Source organism: Mytilus trossulus, chromosome 6 (genome assembly GCF_036588685.1).
Source record: "Mytilus trossulus isolate FHL-02 chromosome 6, PNRI_Mtr1.1.1.hap1, whole genome shotgun sequence".
NCBI lineage: Eukaryota > Metazoa > Mollusca > Bivalvia > Mytilida > Mytilidae > Mytilus > Mytilus trossulus.
Window position 1 is genome coordinate 30,750,051 of NC_086378.1, and position 19,290 is coordinate 30,769,340.

General features: G+C 31.4%; 1 protein-coding gene across 2 annotated transcripts in view; it reads left to right on the plus strand.

Moving 5' to 3' along the window:
• Nucleotides 1-19,290, plus strand: part of LOC134721100 (uncharacterized) — a 105,641-nt gene that overhangs the window by 73,495 nt on the left and 12,856 nt on the right. For both annotated transcript variants that reach the window (XM_063583833.1, XM_063583834.1), the window contains 24 exons: nt 151-307; nt 1,001-1,105; nt 1,517-1,697; nt 2,229-2,295; nt 2,807-2,974; nt 3,419-3,533; nt 4,095-4,220; nt 4,685-4,904; nt 5,149-5,282; nt 5,561-5,705; nt 5,974-6,186; nt 6,529-6,688; nt 7,525-7,673; nt 8,440-8,804; nt 9,499-9,729; nt 11,152-11,317; nt 12,012-12,026; nt 12,857-13,046; nt 13,663-13,772; nt 14,031-14,267; nt 14,488-14,813; nt 15,536-15,722; nt 17,235-17,462; nt 17,910-18,181. In XM_063583833.1, the coding sequence (XP_063439903.1) occupies nt 151-307; nt 1,001-1,105; nt 1,517-1,697; nt 2,229-2,295; nt 2,807-2,974; nt 3,419-3,533; nt 4,095-4,220; nt 4,685-4,904; nt 5,149-5,282; nt 5,561-5,705; nt 5,974-6,186; nt 6,529-6,688; nt 7,525-7,673; nt 8,440-8,804; nt 9,499-9,729; nt 11,152-11,317; nt 12,012-12,026; nt 12,857-13,046; nt 13,663-13,772; nt 14,031-14,267; nt 14,488-14,813; nt 15,536-15,722; nt 17,235-17,462; nt 17,910-18,181 (4,267 nt within the window). The remainder of the gene's footprint in view (nt 1-150; nt 308-1,000; nt 1,106-1,516; nt 1,698-2,228; nt 2,296-2,806; nt 2,975-3,418; nt 3,534-4,094; nt 4,221-4,684; nt 4,905-5,148; nt 5,283-5,560; nt 5,706-5,973; nt 6,187-6,528; nt 6,689-7,524; nt 7,674-8,439; nt 8,805-9,498; nt 9,730-11,151; nt 11,318-12,011; nt 12,027-12,856; nt 13,047-13,662; nt 13,773-14,030; nt 14,268-14,487; nt 14,814-15,535; nt 15,723-17,234; nt 17,463-17,909; nt 18,182-19,290) is intronic.

Below are 19,290 nucleotides of genomic sequence, written 5' to 3' on the forward strand. Positions count from 1 at the left end.
AAGGACATGTATTAAAGTAAAGAAAAAATTGTGTTCTCAATCAATACAGACGAAAATTTGAATGAATATGTAGAAATTTTAGAAATTATCACATTTTTGTTATTGACATATTTTCAGTTAATTTAATTCTAATAATCATTGTATTTGTAGATACATCTCCTTAGCTAATACCAAACACTTTGAAATCAATGACATTAATGAAGCTGTATCTAAATCATTGAAGCAGATCAAAAGTGAAAATGAGGTTGCTGTCAAATTGAGGAAACAATTGGAGCATGAAATGGTAGTTCTAGAGGAAAGGAAAGCTGTAAGTTTTGCATTCATTAATTTGGTATATAAAATTATCTGACCTGCTATTAACAAGTTCACCTTTATTTTATGATTCATAACAATTTTGCTGTTATTAGGCTAGTAATGTATAACTGCCAATACTGTTAATTCACAAATTACTTTGAGGTTTTTATTAATATGAATAGGTGACTGGATGAGTATTTCAGTAATAAAACCAGCTCTCATTCTGAATTTAATACACCTATCTGTATAGAGAACTTGAAATAGTTAAGGTGGTACCCAAGACTTTCACTAAAATTAATTTGGCTCGTTTAATTTTCATAAAATTTTGTCAAATTACTTACTTTGACCCTTAAACAAAAATATAAACATTTTGAAAATTTTGAACCAACCGTTTTGTAGGAAAAATTACACTGGTTATATATATATATAGCAGTTTGACAAACACCAATTTTGATCATTGAGAAGCTTAATTTTCCTTTGACAACACAATGTAATTAAAACGTCTAGCTGATTTTAGAAAGTTATCTCCCTGTAGTGTTAGGCACCACCTTAATCTCACAATTTTGTTAGGTCTTCAAAATTGAAATATTAAATTCACACAATAATATATGAATTTACAGTATAATGTTTCTGATGTTACTGAGAAATGTGTATTTAAATGAAAACATGATAGAAGTATATGAATGAATAAATTTTCTTGTTTCAGAGTGCTGTGAAATTTTTATGTCAAATTGGACAAGATACTGCCATCACAGAACAACAGATCAAAGTTGTCAAAGCACAGCTGGAAAAAATATCTAAACTTAAAAAGGTCAGTACTATCAGCATTAGAATTGTATGTATTTATATCTATTTAACCTTAGTATGTTTATGGGGAAAAGATGATACATAGATATTTTTTTAAGTTAAAAAAAATAGTTTTCAGGTCAAAAAGGAAATTTATTTGAATAAATGTGAAGTCAAGCATTGAACAAAGTTTTTCATGAACATCATTTATTTTCCTTTATGAAATTAATTACTTGGTTATAAATGCCTATCTAATGCCAATATAAACTCAGACATTTATAAATGGTATATACATTCATAAGTATAAATTAATAATTGTTTTCTCTGACAACAAAAGGGGCTACATTTAAAATAGTGTGTTGTAAATAAAGATGTCTATTACTACATTTTCCCTTTTTCGCTGGCTATGTCTGAAATATATTTTTTTTCATTTCAGTTATTACCAGAGTATCAGATAGCAGAACAGAGAGCTGTGTTTAAAACTACCCAGATTTATGGCGACACAATGAAGGAGGTAGAGAAAATGAACTTAGACAAACACAGTCTGGGAGAACTGAGAGGGATGAGTAAACCACCTCTAGATATTGAAGATCTAATGGCAGCTGTTATTATGATATGTAAGTTTCTTCCTTGTCACATTTTTAATCAGGTTAGGTATAATAAAATGAACCTAGACAAACACAGTCTGGGAGAACTGAGAGGGATGAGTAAACCACCTCTAGATATTGAAGATCTAATGGCAGCTGTTATTATGATATGTAAGTTTCTTCCTTGTCACATTTTTAATCAGGTTAGGTATAATAAAATGAACCTAGACAAACACAGTCTGGGAGAACTGAGAGGGATTTGAGAACTGAGAGGGATGAGTATACCACCACTAGATATTGAAGATATAATGGCAGCTGTTATTATGATATGTAAGTATTAAATTCACTTGCCACAATTTTATCAGGTAACAAAAGGTTTTTCATAGGGAAAAAAAGGAATATTGGGTATATTTATAACTCAAGATCAGTAAATGCACAGCAAAACACACACAAGCAAAGGAACAACACTTTAATGCTGAGATTCGTCTCAAATTCTTTGATTACTTATCATATTAGCTGTCATAAAAGCTCATTATTTATCTATTTAATTGTCTATTACAGTAAAGTCTCCATCAGCTGATCTAACATGGCAGAAAGGTGCAAAGAGACAAATGGCAAACTTAGAAAGGTAGGTATCATGTCAGTTGGTGGTTATTAATTTTCTGTTAATATATAAAGCCAATAAATGAAATTATAACTTGATATTTATCACAGCCTCCTCTTAATTAATTAATTGAAGTGACTTATAGGTCCATTGGGCCGGGTGTGATTTAATTGAAATATTTCAATATTGTACATAATTTGTTATACACAATGTCACTATAATAAACATAGACTATTTGTATTGTATTGTATTGTAATTATGTTTGCCTTTCTCTTTTCCTATTTATGAAATTGTCTTGACACAACAATAAAAGCATTATGCACATGTTTTTACACAAGTCATTGTTGGGGCTTATAGCTTACTGTTCAGTCTGAGCCAAGGCTCTGTGTTGTGGACAGTACGTTAACTTATAATGGTTTTCTTTTACAAATTGACACTTGGATTGAGAGTTGTCTCATTGGCACTCATACCACATCTTCTTATATCTAATAATGTACAATACAAAATAATATATAATGATATATTTTTTTTGTAGATTCATTGATGAAATGATGGTATTTGACAAGAATCAGCTACCAGAGTCTACTTTAAATTTAGTAGAACCTTACCTGAAGAAGGCCTCATTTGACCCTGATACGCTTGAGAAAAAGACTGGTAACCCAGCTTGTGGATCACTCTGTAGATGGGTTAGAGGTGTTGTATGGTAAGTTAAAAAAAAAATAATGATGTCTTCATGTTCATGAAAACATATCTATTGTTTTTATTATCCAATAGAAAAATAAAACAAGACCTAAACATATATAGGGCCTCGTTACTTCTGTAATCACTAGCCAGTCAACACTGAGGTTGTAAGTTCAAACCCTGCTCTTGCAGATGCACTCGACTCAAATCTAAATTGATTAGGAATGTCAGTTTTCCTATCGAAGGATTTGGTTTTTAGCCGGCAGTCCGGCTTCCTCCACCAATAAAAGTGGCATTAAAACACAAAAAATCAAATCAAATCTAAACATATATAACTAAAAGTTTTCAGTCAAAATGTATCATAATTGTACTTTTTTGAAATAGAGTTATTTATATCAATATTGGTTTGAAATAAAGCCCCCCCCTAAAATCAGGAAGTCTTAAGGAATATAATTTTGTTTATCAGGTACAACAGAATGATGATATCAAAGGTGGAGCCACTTCATAAGAAGGTCAAGGAGACAACACAGCAAGTCGATGATGCAGAACATAGAATGGCAAACTTAGAGAAGAAAAGAAAGGTAGGCAACTTGGTATAAATATATCTCAGAAAAACCTTAGAGAAGTAAAGAAAGGTAGGCAACTTGGTATAAATATATCTCAGAAAAACCTTAGAGAAGTAAAGAAAGGAAGGAAACTTTGTATAAATATATCTCGTAAAACGTTAAGAGTAGAAAAGAAAAGGAAATTATATCTGGTGAATATACATACTGGATTTACAGATTATTGTTGATCATCTCTACAAGATTGACTTTCTTGCTTGAGCTAGTACTGCAAAAGTGAGAAAAGCAATCGAGTTGAAATGACCAATGATAATCTGTTTTATCTATGATGACGTTATCAATTTCATTTCAATTTTATTACTAAAGTAACGATAAAATAGTTTCATTAACCTTAAATTGGTAATTTTAAAATTTGATATCACGGTAGGGCATAAAATCTAAAACTACTTCGCAAACTTTAAAGCAGAGCTGAATCTGTTAGAATTTTTGATATATCATTTATCAACTGTGAATTCTAAAAGCTTAAATATGTAAATAATTTTTGCCTGATCATTGATTATTGATAATTGTGTATTTTAGGACCTAGAGAGTAGATTACAAGGACTTGCTAAGAGTTTTGAGGAAGCAACCATTGACAAAAATAAACAGGAAGAAAAATGTATCAAAATGAAAAAGATGTTGGAAACAGCTGCCAAACTCAGAAAGGTAAACACAAAATTAAAGTTGACTTTTGCAGTAATAAATCAAACATGTCAAGGTCTGGTATTACTGTACAAATTTTCCTCAAGATGAGATAAAGTATTGCTGAATGACATATTTATTTTGAAATAAGAAATATATAACTGACCAAATATATTTAAAAATGTGGATTAATTTATGTTATCAATTTTCCAGAATTAAAGAAAATCATATTTTCCTTGATACATTATTTCACAGTTATTCCAAACTTCGCATACAATTCTATTAGAAATTTATACTTCCTTTAAAATTTTAAATTGTGACTCATCTATACCAATGAAATACATGAAAATTGGTACCAAAAATAGTACAATTTCTATTTTGTTCTCAAAGCAACAGTTTGATTGGTTTGCACTTAGTTTTTAAATAGTTACCCATCAGCATCAGACTACATGAGATGACAAATTCTTCTTCTTACTGTATGATTACAGATTTTGAAAGGTGAGCGACAGAGATGTCAGCAGATTTACGATTCCCACGAGAGACGATTGGTATCCATTCCTGGTGGTTGTGCCATGGCCGCTGCCTTCTGTACATACCTCGGCACCTATCATCACAACTTCAGACGTATGATGCTCACTGTTCACTGGCCAAACTGTCTGAGAGAAAGGGGTGTCCCTCTCGTCATAGACTCTATTGATGGTCTAAAAGGTAAATTGTTTTATTAGTTTTCAGTAGAGACAAAGATTTAGAATACTGTGTCATAATGATCTCTATAAGCATGATACATGTAAACTGGATTTTGATTATTAAAGTTATCCAGTACAATTAAGAGTACAAAAATGAGTTGTATTTAGACAAATAATGTGAGAAATAGACAAAAATTTATAAAAAAGAGAAATGCTTTGTTTAAGAGAAACACTGCAGTGTTATAAGAATATGTTTTTGTCTGTAGGTCGTGTTATAGACTGGTCAATAGATTTCCTGAAGACAGCATCAGGAGCCAGTCAGGTTTATGACATAGACTATACCTCAGCCTTACTGGGACAACAAGGAGATTATGAGGAACAAGCAGAAGATGAGGCTCAGGTATTTATTTTAAATACTATAGAAAATAATCATTGTTTTTTTTTAAATCTGATTTTATGTTATTTTAAAGTCATTTTATTTTAAATCGTTCAATGTTACAAGTTGTGAACTTCTTCCTTGATTTTATAATTTTAGTAACATTTAAAATAAAGTTATATATAAGGTAGATATACAGTTAATGTAAAGCTCTTACTTTCCAATTGCATCTAAAGTGCACTACATGGCTGCAGAAATGTTTCGTTCAAATTTGAACCTTTCAAAAATATTAACATTTACAGGATGCAAAGGGTGAGGTCAATGAGTTGAAAGAAGAAAATGAAGAAGAAGTAAAAGAAGACAATGGAGAAGAGGGAAAAGAAAAAACAGATGAACCAGAAAAATCTGAAGTAGAAAAGACAGAAAAAGAAGAAGAGAGTGGCAAAGGTATCTGTCTTTATAAACTAACAGTCATTGATAAAACATATTTTATGTCCAAACATGTCACAAAGAAAACTCTTGACTACATTCTTGAATAAATAAAGGAGTTCCAAACTTTTGGAATACAGAGTTATTTACAATTTTGTTTGCTAGATTTCATTTCAAAATGGTTGTTAGTATTGCAGTATTTTAGATCATTCTATATAGTCTGCAAAGCTTACTATCATGCAAGAAATTTTGTTTGACCTGTACCTAATTATTTCATAATTTGCAGAATCATCAGCCTCAATAAAGGATGAAGATCAGAAGACAGAAAAGACTCTAGATAAAATACAAGAGGAGGAAAGTAGTGACGTTCAGGAGGATGAGAATCAAACAGATGTCACGACCTCACCTGTTCTGACCTCTACACAATATAATAGATATGTCGGATCTCTGATAAAAATATTAGTAGGGGAGACAGTTCTTAATGACTGGACGAGGAAAGGTAAACATTTAAAAAGTCCTTTATAGAATGAGACAAATATGAAAAGTGAAATAATTGACTTGATTTACAAATTTTGAAATGATGCATATAGAAAGACAAGGGGTAATTTTATGTTGATTTTGTCGATGCTTACCATTAATTCCATTATTATAATTTTTTAAATGAAATTTTTTGTTCTAGGTGAATGTTTCAAAAAATGAATTAAAATTTGTTTAAATAACAGTACTTTTTGAACATACTCAAAATATTACAGCTCTAAATACACTGTTCAAATTTATAAAATTTAAAATACTACATGCTTTTGTGTTTTACCTTTTACTACAATGACTGCTATTTTTGTAGACTTTGGACCAAGACAGTTGGAAAATGCTGCTATAATGATATCATCTTGGCAGCGACCTCCCATGTTGATTGACCCTAATGGCGAGGGATCACATTGGCTTGGACGACTCAACAAACTCATGAACAAACGTAAACTGGTGTCTCTAGACATGGAAACTCGGTAATAAATTTACCTAAAATTATGTTTGACAATAATATGTTTGATTAAAACAAGTCACGAAAATTAACAGTGAATATACAATGTTGTGTGTATAATGAATATTCACATTTTCTTAGTCTTTTAATTTAATTCAAACATTTGCATGTGTAATTTGATTGTGATTAAAATGAACTGTGAAGAAACATAACACTTTTAACATTGTTCGATGTTTGACTAATATATAACTGGTTTCTCTTTACCCCTGTGTGTGTGTTGCTGTGTGGATTACTCTAACAACTTCCCATCATGCAGTTGGTAAGTTATCTAACAATTACCTCCCTTTAATTGCTGTTTCATTATGAATCTCCACCCCAATTAATGGCTATTTTGGGAGACAAAACTACAAATGCTATTATTTTTTTATTCGATGGTCCACATTAGCTTGATATAGGTTTTTTTGGGGTGTTGTGCTTAAACCAAATATTGAAAATCTATAAAAGTTTAAAAGAAATAAAAAACACATTTTAAAAACCAACTATAAACATGTACTGGTAATTTTTTTTTATTTGTGGGTATCAAATTTCGTAGATTGAAGAAAAAAGACATTTTCATGGATATGTGGTTTTGCAAAAGTTGCTTTAAAAGCCTAATGAAAGATTGTACATAAGTGAACATTTTATTTAGGGCAGCTCAAAAAAAACAATTTGAGATAAATTCTACTGTCATATAATGTTGGTTTGCCCAGAGATCAGATTTCTTAAAAGATAAATTTTCCGATTAAAAGTTAACTAATACAATAAAATATTAAACATATTGATAGCATACATATATTGTAACTATATTTATATGTTATTTAGGTCCGATCCTCATGTGATACTGACTCTAGAGAAAGCCATAATGAGAGGAAAACCTGTGATTCTCAATAACTGTGAGAACCATATTGACAACATTATAACCCCTTTGATGCACCACAGAAATACAGCTAATCCTCAAGACCAGGATGAAGGTAATACATCTCAGTCTGTTGATAATTATTAATGATAATTTTTTTCCATAGGCATTAGTCTGTGTCAATGGGGCTTACTATTGTGATTTTGTTTTATACAAGTGTGGTTAGTAAACCCCATTGACAAAAACAAGTGCCTGTGTTTTTTACCCTGGATACATGGGTTTTTGAAACTTGGAATGCGGTTTAAGGTGGTACCTTACACTACAGGGGGATAACTCTGTAAAGTCAGCTAAACGTTTTAATTACGTTGTGTTGTAAAGGGAATATTAAGCTTCTCCATGATCAAAATTGGTGTTTGTCAAACTGCTAAATAACCAGTGTAATTTTTCTGATAGAATTGTTGGTTAAAAAATTTTGAAATTTTTATACTTTTGTTTAAAGGTCAAAGTAAATACTTTGTCAAAATTTTATGAAAATTAAACGAGCCAATGTAATATTAGTCAAGGTGTTGGGTACCACCTTAAACAAATAAAAATCTGTGAGAATATTTATCTCATGAATAATGATTAGATCAACATAAACTAGACAATATTCAAATGAATAATTCATAGAATTTATGTTAAGAAATTTAGATATACCAAGCTTTCTGCAAATCAGTAATTTCTATTCAAGCCCACAGCTTTTTATTTTTACATTTCAGTTCTGTAAAATAATAGTTTCCTATGTAGACATATTTTGATCTTGATGTAATCTACACTCATTAAGATATACTCTCAATATATTTTACTTCCTTGTTTTGAAGTTTTTCCTATCTCTGTTTCAGAGCCCAGAATGATAAGGTTTTGTGGACGTAGAGTTCTGTGTCACCAGGATTTCAGATTCTACTTGTCAACACCACTACCCAAACCAAGATTTAATCCTGAGATTGCCTCTACCACTACCATGATAAACTATGGTGTCTCACATGATACACTTACAGAGGACCTGCTCACAAGAGCATTTTCTCGTATCAGACCTGAGTTATACAAAGAGAAGAGAATTGCTTTACGTAACATGCAGTTACAGAAGGATACTTTATTGAGGTTGTCAGACATTGTAAAGGAGAAAGTCCTGACCAATCAGGAAGCCATGTTAGGAAGTGCTAAAGCCTTGACCTTCATAACAGATATAACTAATGCTAAGATTGAGGTAGATATGCATATACACACTTTACTACGATTTTATATACTTTTTACTTCAGTATTATAGCTATTGGCAAGATGAGTTTAATTTAAGGAATAATTTCATATAATAAAATAGCAGTCTGCTAACTTTCTATTAAAATAAATGATACTTAGATTCTAGAGGGGGGATAGGACCTTTATTGGGACTCCGAGATTGGGTGTTTTTAAGCTCGGGATTTCGGGATTCACCCTTTTGGGATCCGGGATTTTTTTTTTTAATTTCGGGACCTCTGGGTTTCGTATTTTTAAGCCTGGGATTTCAGGATTTCGGGATCAGGATCCCTCCTATCCCCCTCTTCTATGAATGACATTTTCACAAGCAGGGATGAAGTACTTCTGAAATGAAATATGCAATGTACTGTGCATTCATTTATTTTCGTGGGCATCAATTTTCGTGGATGAAGGAAAAATCCCATGTTCCTGGACATTTGATTTCATGTTTTTTGCCGAAGTCTTTATACAAGCCTTTAGAAAACTTGTCATTCTTGAACATTTAATTTCGTGGTTCACCTATACCCATGAAAATTAGTATCCAACGAATTATAAAGAATCCACAGTAGTGGGTAAAGATTTATGAGTCTTATAACTTTGAACATTGTATATCTCTTTAAAACATGAAGTAATGACTATAAAACTTCATAAAATGATATATATTTCAGCTTGCTAAGAGATTAGAAGAGACGAAGACATTACTGGTTGATATAGATGATCTAAAGGATGAGTTGTTCCCCTTGGCTAGGAGAGGTGCCATGTTGTTTGCCATTGTTAGAAGCTTACAGAGTGTACACAATGAGTACCAGTTCTCTCTCAAGTATTTCCTGGAATTGTTTGATGAAGCTGTTGGAGATGACGTACCAGAAAATTTCAAGATAGACGATGATGAATCTTCTGTAAGACATTTATTTGAAACTGATTTTTTGTTAACAGAATTTTCCTGTTAATTAGGGCCCCGACTAAAAGTCGGGTCGCCCTATAGTGATCAGTCTGTCCGTCCGTCCGTCCATCCGTCTGTCCGTCTGTCTGTCCGTCCGTCCGTCCGTCCGTAACACTTTAACTTTGTGTCCGCTCCATATCTAGAAAACCGTTATGATTTCATACTTTATACTTTACATGTTTATTAACCACCACCAGAGGGCGTGTCATGATGTATGTACAACTTTCTAGGTCAAAGGTCAAGGTAAAAAAACTTTGGTTTCAGTTGACAACCCTGTGTCCTGTGGTGATGATCGTGTCCGCTCTATATCTTGAGAACCCTTATGATTTCAAAGTTTATACTTGACACCCATTTTAACCAACACCAGAGGGTGTGTCATGATGTATGTACAACTTCCTAGGTCAAAGGTCAAGGTCAAAAACTTTGGTTTCAGTTGACAACCCTGTGTCCTGTGATGAAGATCATGTCCGCTACATATCTAGATAACCGTTCTGATTTTATACTTAATACTTAACATGTTTATTAACCAACACCAGAGGGTGTGTCATGATGTATGTACAACTGCCTAGGTCAAAGGTCAGGGTAAAAAAAAAATTGGTTTCAGTTGACAACCCTGTGTCCTGAGTTGAAAATTGTGTCCGCTCTATATCTTGGGAACCGTTTTGATTTCAAATATTATACTTGACATCCATTTTAACCAACACCAGAGGGTGTGTCATGATGTATGTACAACTTCCTAGGTCAAAGGTCTGTCTATCTGTTGGTCTGTCCATCGCTTACAATTTTGATTCACACTATATTTATTTACCCAACGTTATTGACAGCGGGGCCCACAGAGATGGCTTCCATCTCAATGATATCTAGTTACCTTTGAAAATGGATTCAGTTTTTCATCCTTCAGGTTTAGTTCCTGTCTTGATTAGGACTAAACTAGAATAAAAGTTGACAGGATTAACTCACTTCACCTTAATCAGAACACTTTATAATTTTTTTCACAGCTAGAGGGATTTGCCACCAAATATTAAAGAAACAGCAATCAATCAGTCTTCACATTGATGGAACCATCCAAATGTATAGTAGAGGCAATGATGAACGTAAAACAAACACAGAACACCATATACCATCATTTTCAATAAAATATTCTTTGCACCAAAAGTGGATTTTTGAAATATGGGGACAGTTTAACCTTATTTTGTCTAAAATTCAATTTAAAATTGGTAATTGTCATCGACAAAAACACAACGTGGAAAAAAATAACATCTAGAGGTCAACATTAATCTTAACTTGTAGTCTGCTTATTGAACTAATGTACCTATTTTGGTAGTTAGTCTAAAAGTACTGTAAAATATGCAAAAAATGAGTGTTCTTTTTTTCTCAGGCCTATGAAGATGATGACGAGAGTGTAGTGGCTCCAAAGGTCAGACACAGCAGTACATCTTCCCAGGGGTCAAGACAAGCACAGGCTCAGGGAGAGAAACCAGGGGAAGAAAAGAAGTCAGAGAAAGGTGATGGAGAGTATGAAGATGATTTTAATGACACAGAAGGTACGCATATATTTAAATATAATTAGTCATGGACAATAATTTTGTAATCATACTCTATTTAGTTTGTTAACAAGTAAATATACTCATATTATTTTAATACCATAGTTTAATCTCTAATGATTTAGTAATTATTCTAATTTTAGTATCAATAGTTTTGTTTTAATCTTTTTAATAAGTTAATTCTCAATTTGTAGTATATTCACTCGACTTTTTTGCTTCTTTGTACATTTCTATTTAGTTTAGTTTGTAGTAATCTTTTGCTGAGTAGTAACACATCTTACAATGAAATCATCATAAAGGGTGCAATAATACATGTCTAAATATTTATTGTTATAATTTTAGTACAGAATCCTCAATTCTAAAAATATTAAATGTAGAAATTAGACTTTAAAATTTAATATCTGGTACCTGAATTTAATGCTTATGAGATATACATTTTTTTGGTAATTTTTGTTATCATAGATTGCAGTTACATTTGCATCCTTTTTTCAATTTGTTTAAATTTTGGCGAAAGTTAAATGATTTTTTGTTTTAGTCAATATATATATATAAGAGCCTGCACTTTTTTTTTTTGGCTGTAATGCAATGATGTCTTAAGCTTACAACCAGATAATAAATTTTACGAAGCAAGTGTATTGAAAATTATTAATGATTTTAGTTCTTTCTTAACAATATTAATTGATTGTATATCTAGGAACTAAAAAACAAGGTGAGATGACATTCTGTTTGTGTTTTGTTTTATCTGGAGCATATTTCGTCAAAAATTTATTGATATTTCAGAGTTTCTTATATATATTACATTTGTTTTGCTTATGATTTATGTATATGAAAAATTCATTGTCTTGACAGCAGTGAAGGAAATTTTATGTGGATCATCCACCGATTGTAATGTAATATTTCTAGAAAATTTTCACTGCTCATTTTGATTCCTTTTTGTACTACTGGCAAAAATCTAATAAAGAACTTCAGTAAATTTTTAAAACAAAAACCAAATTTATGATAGCATGCTCCAGATAAAAATATTGAGACTCAAAGGCCAATAACATATGGTGCTGCATTGATTGAAGTTTTCACTCCTGAAAAGGAAAGATGGTGGTTTCTTGCACAAATAACATGAAAACAATGAATATTGAAGCATTGTTGACATTTGTTTTGTTTTTAGAAGGTTGATTTGAATACACCTTTCCAACTTATCTAACATTGAGGACCATATTTAACACTTTTATTTTTTATTGAGCTTTAATTAGACATTGATAAAAATGAGATTTTTTTGTTTTGCAATTTTTTTTTTTAAATTTTTTTTTTTTTTTATAAATATGCTGTATAATATATTTTGTTAACTAAATGATCAATGAAAATGTATACTAAAATATGCATCTTTGATAATCTTTACATTTTGATAATAATAAAAAAAGGAAATTTAATCTGATTTTGTTTATAATTACTATTTAGATCAATAGATCAATAATTTTTTTTCCTCTACACTACCTTGTTATAAATTGTGTGTTAATATTAAGAATGTTATCTTTTATTTAATAGGTGATTCAGCAAGTACTGCAGCTGCACAAAAACTAATTGCTGGTACAGAATCTGAGGAGTTACCTCCCCTAGAAATACCTGAGACTGTTCCATTACCATCTGAAGGGTTGGAGTACTCATCTCTATCTGCCAATCAAATCAAACAAGTGATGGACAAGTTAACAGGACTTGTATATCGTAGAATAAGAGAGTAAGTTTGACTAGATATTGTACTCAATTCTGTTGCGTTGAAATGGTAAGAATTAGAAAATTTTGAAAACATTTTGATTTTAGAATTATATCTGTCTTTACCACAGGATGAAGATTTTCATAATTTAAATCTATCCATTATAAATGTATTAATTCATTTTGTTTTGTAATGTACTGTAGAAGATTGCTCCCCACACTGATTAGGTATCATATCAAATTTTTAAATTTTAATACCATATATTGAATGGAAGGAAATTTTACTTGAGTTATTGCCCTTTGTTAATAAGAAAATGACTTGTTAACTGCAGTTTTAACATATGAAGTGTGTCACAGACATCATTGAATTGAAAAAAAAAACAGATTTTCATTGGTCTCAGGTTTTTATAAAAAGTTTTCGGTAGTAATATATTATGTCTAATATCTTCAGCTAGCAGTTTGTTATCTCCCTTTGTTTATTACAGGAGTTTGTATGAAGTGTTATCTCCCCTTGTTTATTACAGGAGTTTGTAGGAAGTGTTATCTCCCCTTGTTTATTACAGGAGTTTGTATGAAGTGTTATCTCCCCTTGTTTATTACAGGAGTTTGTATGAAGTGTTATCTCCCCTTGTTTATTACAGGAGTTTGTATGAAGAAGATTGTCTTCTGTTTGCCACATTGCTATGTTTGAACATTGAAGCAGAAGGAATGGAAAACTTCTCTAATGAAGAAATGTCTCTGTTGTTACAAGGTACAATTGCCATATAAATATCAATCAAGTTTGCAATTGAAAACAAAAGTAAGAATTTGATTTACAAAAATACATGCATTTTTTATTTTAAACATATTTTATACCTAAAGATATGAAACGGATTGAGCAACAGGCACAGCCTATAAAACCTATGTCAATATAACATGTACAAGGTATAAATCAAATATTAACAACTGTATTTAAGATGCTACAATATTGTTGAAATTGCATGAAACTAATCAATTGTTTTTATTAAAGGTAATCCTGGTCTGGGTATGCAGCTGACATTGAATGACTTTGACTACAAGGATGATCCACCAACATGGTTGCCTCAGGAGAAATGGGAAGATATCATGGCCCTATCTGTCCTCCCTGGACCATTAGACAGTCTGTGTGTTAACTTTGCTCAAAATTCAGAGGCATGGAAAGCTTGGTACAAATCCCCATACCCAGAGAAAGAACCACTACCACTGGCCGTAGGGGGAGAGAGTACAGGTAATATTGGGGTTTGTTTACAGTAGAAATTGACCATTGCAGGAAACTTATTGTATTCTAAACCTTTAAAAATTGTTTCTATTTAACATCATGTTATACAATTTTTTTGAAAGTGAAAAATGGAAAATTTAAGTTTATTTTACAGAAATAGGTATTGGTTAATTCCACATCAAAACAGTATCATCCATACATTTAATGATTTCTATTTGTTATTGTTTAGAACGTAGACCTGGTTCTAGTGGCAGCGTTGGGAATGCTAAAACCCCAGATTTAGGACCAATGACAGAGTTCCATCAGCTTCTCCTACTCCGTATGCTCAGACCTGACAGACTACCAACAGCTCTTGTTAACTATGTCAACAAACACCTGACATTAAATCTACCGGACCAATCAGATTTTAATTTAGCTGATACATTGAAGGATGCCAAACGTCACCTTGGTGTATTGTTATTACTGCCTCCTAGTGTGACAAGTGGACTCAAACCATTTTCAACAAAATTAAGAATGACAGACCAACCAATAGATGTTTTATATAAGATGGCCCAGGTAATTCATAATTAATATCTTCAATTTACAGGCCACAACCACTATACTATTACTAATATATTAAATTGAGAATGGAAATAGGGAATATGTCAAAGAGACAACAACCTGACCAAAGAGCAGACAATTATTACTATAATTACCATTAATAATATGAATGTATTTACAAGTATTTTCATTGGTTCCAATTTTGTGGATTGAGAAAAAGGTGTTTTTAAAAGAATCTTTATTTTTTTGCTTTAACAAATTCTGCATAGAAGCCAATAGACAGCTTGTGGTACATGTATGTTGTAGTTTTGTTGTTATCAATTTATTCTACTAAATGAATCTGCAGTAATGCATGATTTTTAACATCAATACTCTTAGTTTACACATTTTTTTTGAATTTTAAAAAGTTTAATTGAACTGTAAAAAAACAATTCACATGAAAAGGGCAATGAAGAAGTAGGTTATAAACACATCTTTCTATTTATCAATACAATTGAAAATAGAAATGGGGAATATGTCAAAAGAGTCAACAATCCACCGAAGAGCAGACAACAGCCGAAGGCTACCAATGGGTCTTCAACGCAGCAAGAATCCTGCACCCAGAGGTGGTCCTCAGCTGGCACCTAGATAAAATAATGTGCTTGTTCAGTGAAAATGGACATCACACTTAACTTCAAAACATATAAATGAACTAAAATTACATTTAATTTTCACAAATGATATCGACATATTTTCAGGCAATTGGTTCTAAAGTAGAGCATGTAAAGATAGGAGAAGGTTGTGAATACTTGATCCAGGAAGCTATTGATGGTGCTGAGAAGCATGACGGATGGGTTATTATAGAAAATCTTCATCTGGCTCATGATACACTGTTTAACGATCTGAAAAAACAATTAGTGAGGGTAGCCAGATCACGAAGTAAGAGTTAGTTATTTATCCACACAGATGGGTATTATTTACTGTTAGACGTGCAGTGATCCACACTGGATATTTTCACATTTATTATTTACACATTGAAGGGGATGTAAAACACCTGTGGGTAATTTGCAAAAAAAAATTCCTACGTTGGTTTCCAGAAGGGAAATGTTCACATTTTTTGCACCATTCACTAGGAAAAGAGATATTGTTATCCATTCTATTGATGTGTTTGAGCTTTCGATTTTGCCTTTTGATGAGGGACTTTCTGTTTTGAATTTACCACAGAGTACAGTATTTTTGTGATTTTACTTTTTTGAGGTAGTTTGAGGTTCAGTATTTGCCTTCAAAAGAAATTATATTTTGTAAGACATGCACTTGCCCTCAAATAATATAATCATGTTATGACAAAATTACTGTACAGGTAGCACTTCTGTAAATATAGTCAATGCTAATTCTCATAGGAACTCCTTATAGGACATTAACTGTGCCTCTTTAATCATGGAGTTTGTAAAAAATTAAATCTTATAATGCAAAGTTCATAATTATGCACTGCTATTATTTTCAAAGGTTTGAACAAAGGGCTGTGCAACGTATTTTCAAACATATCTATGAATATTATATATCTCCACATAAGAGATTTGGTTGGTGAAAAACCTGTATTGGTTTTTTAAAATTGGCAACTAATTTTACCTTTTGAGAGAACACAAGTAAAAATAATTTGGTAGAGGTTGTACAGATTGAAATTCCTTGTAATTTTGTGTATAAAAGTATATAACTATAAAGGGGGTCAAATAATGCACATAAACAAGTTTTGATTTGCTGCTAGCTCTTGTTTAATTAGCCCACATATTCTGATATAATTTCAAACATTTTTTTCCGTTTTTCCTGGATTATTCTTACTAGGATTTGGAATTTTCAATTTAGTTCAATTCAAACATTTTCATGTGTGTTTAGCTGCTATTTATATAATATATCTGTTATAATATTAATAATGTTGTTATGATATTTTGCAATTTGTTGTGATGTATTTTGAATTTCTGTCTTTAATGAGTGAAAATGTTTTGGCAATGAATTCAATTTTACTTGTGAAACTCATTGATCATTCATATCAATTGTATGCTACTGTTTGAATAGTTTGAATTTACATGTTCATACATGCAATTTAAGTATCCATTAATTGTTTTAAATCATCCGTTTCTTTGTGCATGAATGGTTTCCTATAAAAACATTAAGTATAAGGTGCAACTAATTTAAATGTACCATGAAGATGTTAAATTTGTTCATTTAGTTGAAGGTTGAAAAGGTCATGTCACTGCAAGTAATTTTTCAGCTAATTCAATGTTTTAACCTATTTTCATTCTTTTAAAAAGAAATATGCTGACAATAACATTACAAACATTAATGAAGTCTCACAACTACTAATTAAGTAAAAAAAAAATGATAGCTTCAATAATCATCTTATGAATAATTATATTTCTTGCACTACATGAAAGCTAATTGTTGCCCTGTTTTGTTTAGGTGTCATGCAGGAAGACAAACAGAAAGGAAGTAGATTCTGTGTTTGGATTACATCAGAACCGTGTCCCAGGATCACAGATTTCCTCATCAGGAATCTACACAAAGTGTCATGGAGTCACATCACTCAGGATGTGATAACACCAGAGGGCAGCACTGCTGACGAAGGAGGAAAAGTAGATGCTCCATTTACAATACAACACAAATCTCCACAATCATATCTACATTCAGGTACATTGTACATATAAAATGTCAATTAGAGTTTTTACCCCAATTTTACGGTCCACTAAACATAGAAAATGACAGTGCGAATGGGGCATTCGTGTACTATGTACACATTCTTGTTTACTTTTCAGTCTATTTTGCTTGACTTATGTATATTGGATAAAATTGATATTTGGTCTGGATCTTGATAATATCCAGTTGTATTATAAAATTTATTTTAGGATCTGATTAACTGTCACCTCCGGTTCAACAATATTTGATATTTTATTGATATCCATGTGAGCAAGAACTTTTTTGTCATTGTCTTATATACTTTTCACAACATTGCATACATCTTTTTTTTTATTTCAAAAGCTGGTTGGAAGAAATCATTTTTAGAAATAAATAATTCCACAAACAGTAGATAATTTTCTGCCATATTTCCTGCATGTAAATGTCTTCCTATATTTACAGCAATTGTATCCACACTGAAACAGACATCAAATGCTGGAGTATTTGACAAACTATCAACAGAATCACAAGTCATTAAATCTATAGCCTTTGGTCTCAGTGTCATACAGGGAATGCTGTCAGCCAGGCAGTTGTTTGGATCCCAGGGATTGAATCAGTGGTATCCATTCAATAAGGTCCAGATGGAACAAGCTATAGAAATACTTACAGGAAAATTACTTAGACCTGATGGAACGGACCCCAAAGTAGATAAAATGACTAATATGTTTGCCCAGGTACGTTAAAACCATAACATGATTCCATTTATAATCTGTCAGAAATTGTTTATGTTAAAAATTACATGTATTTTAAATTCGTCTCTGATGTATTCAGTTTTCTAAAAATAACGTATAAATATTTTTATTCATAATTAAGATGTTTCTAATTAAATTTTTTTTAAAATAAAATTATGATTTATTTATTCCTCTAACAGATGGAATCTCCATGGCCTACAACTTTAGGGTTCGAGGCACCAAATTTTGAAAATCTGGATTATTCCATTTCTTCGGTAACGTTTCAACTGGTGTTGGTTGGTACACAGAACTGGGCAACTAAGCACATATATTTTCAATTTATATGAGTGGAAATATGTTTTTAAAAAAAGCAAAAACAACACATATTAAGTCATAATAGTCTTGGTCTTAGTTGTATAATGACCAGTATTTTTAAAGTGGCAAAAAAATGAATGTTTCAAAGTTCAAAGCATGCAAATAAAAAGTAATGTTTTTTTAAAAGTGCACTGTGGTACATTTTATTCCAGGGTATTAGATATAAGAAATGTTTTATAATAACGCATATTGCTATATTTGGTACATGATACACATAAACACAAATGGGTTTTGATGGCAGATAAAAAAAGCACATGACTTTGAAACATGTTACACTTTATGAATCAAGGTGTGTTATTAAAAGAAATTAAACTCACTTTTATATGGCAAAAGTTTAAGCACTTTTTGAAAAAAAAACTTTAAAAAGAGAGTAAAAATTAGTTGAAATGGAGTATAATGGTATTAAAAGTAACTTGTCATCATAGAACAGTTTTACTGAGTGATACTGCTTGTTTTGGAAAAAGATTCTGATAGATGATTAATTTATTATTATGTACTGTGGATTTATTTATTTTCGTGGGTACCAACTTTCGTGGTTAGAGGGAAAGTTACATTTTCAAGGATATTCCCAAAAGTCTGCATTTAAACAAACACATATTTGCAATTTGTAGAATATTTAAATTCAAGTTTCCCTGTACCCACGAAATCCACCAAAATTGGTATATCCAACTAATAATAATTAATCCACAGTAAATTAATTTGAAAAGTCTGTATTTATCAGCTGATATTTTCTCCTG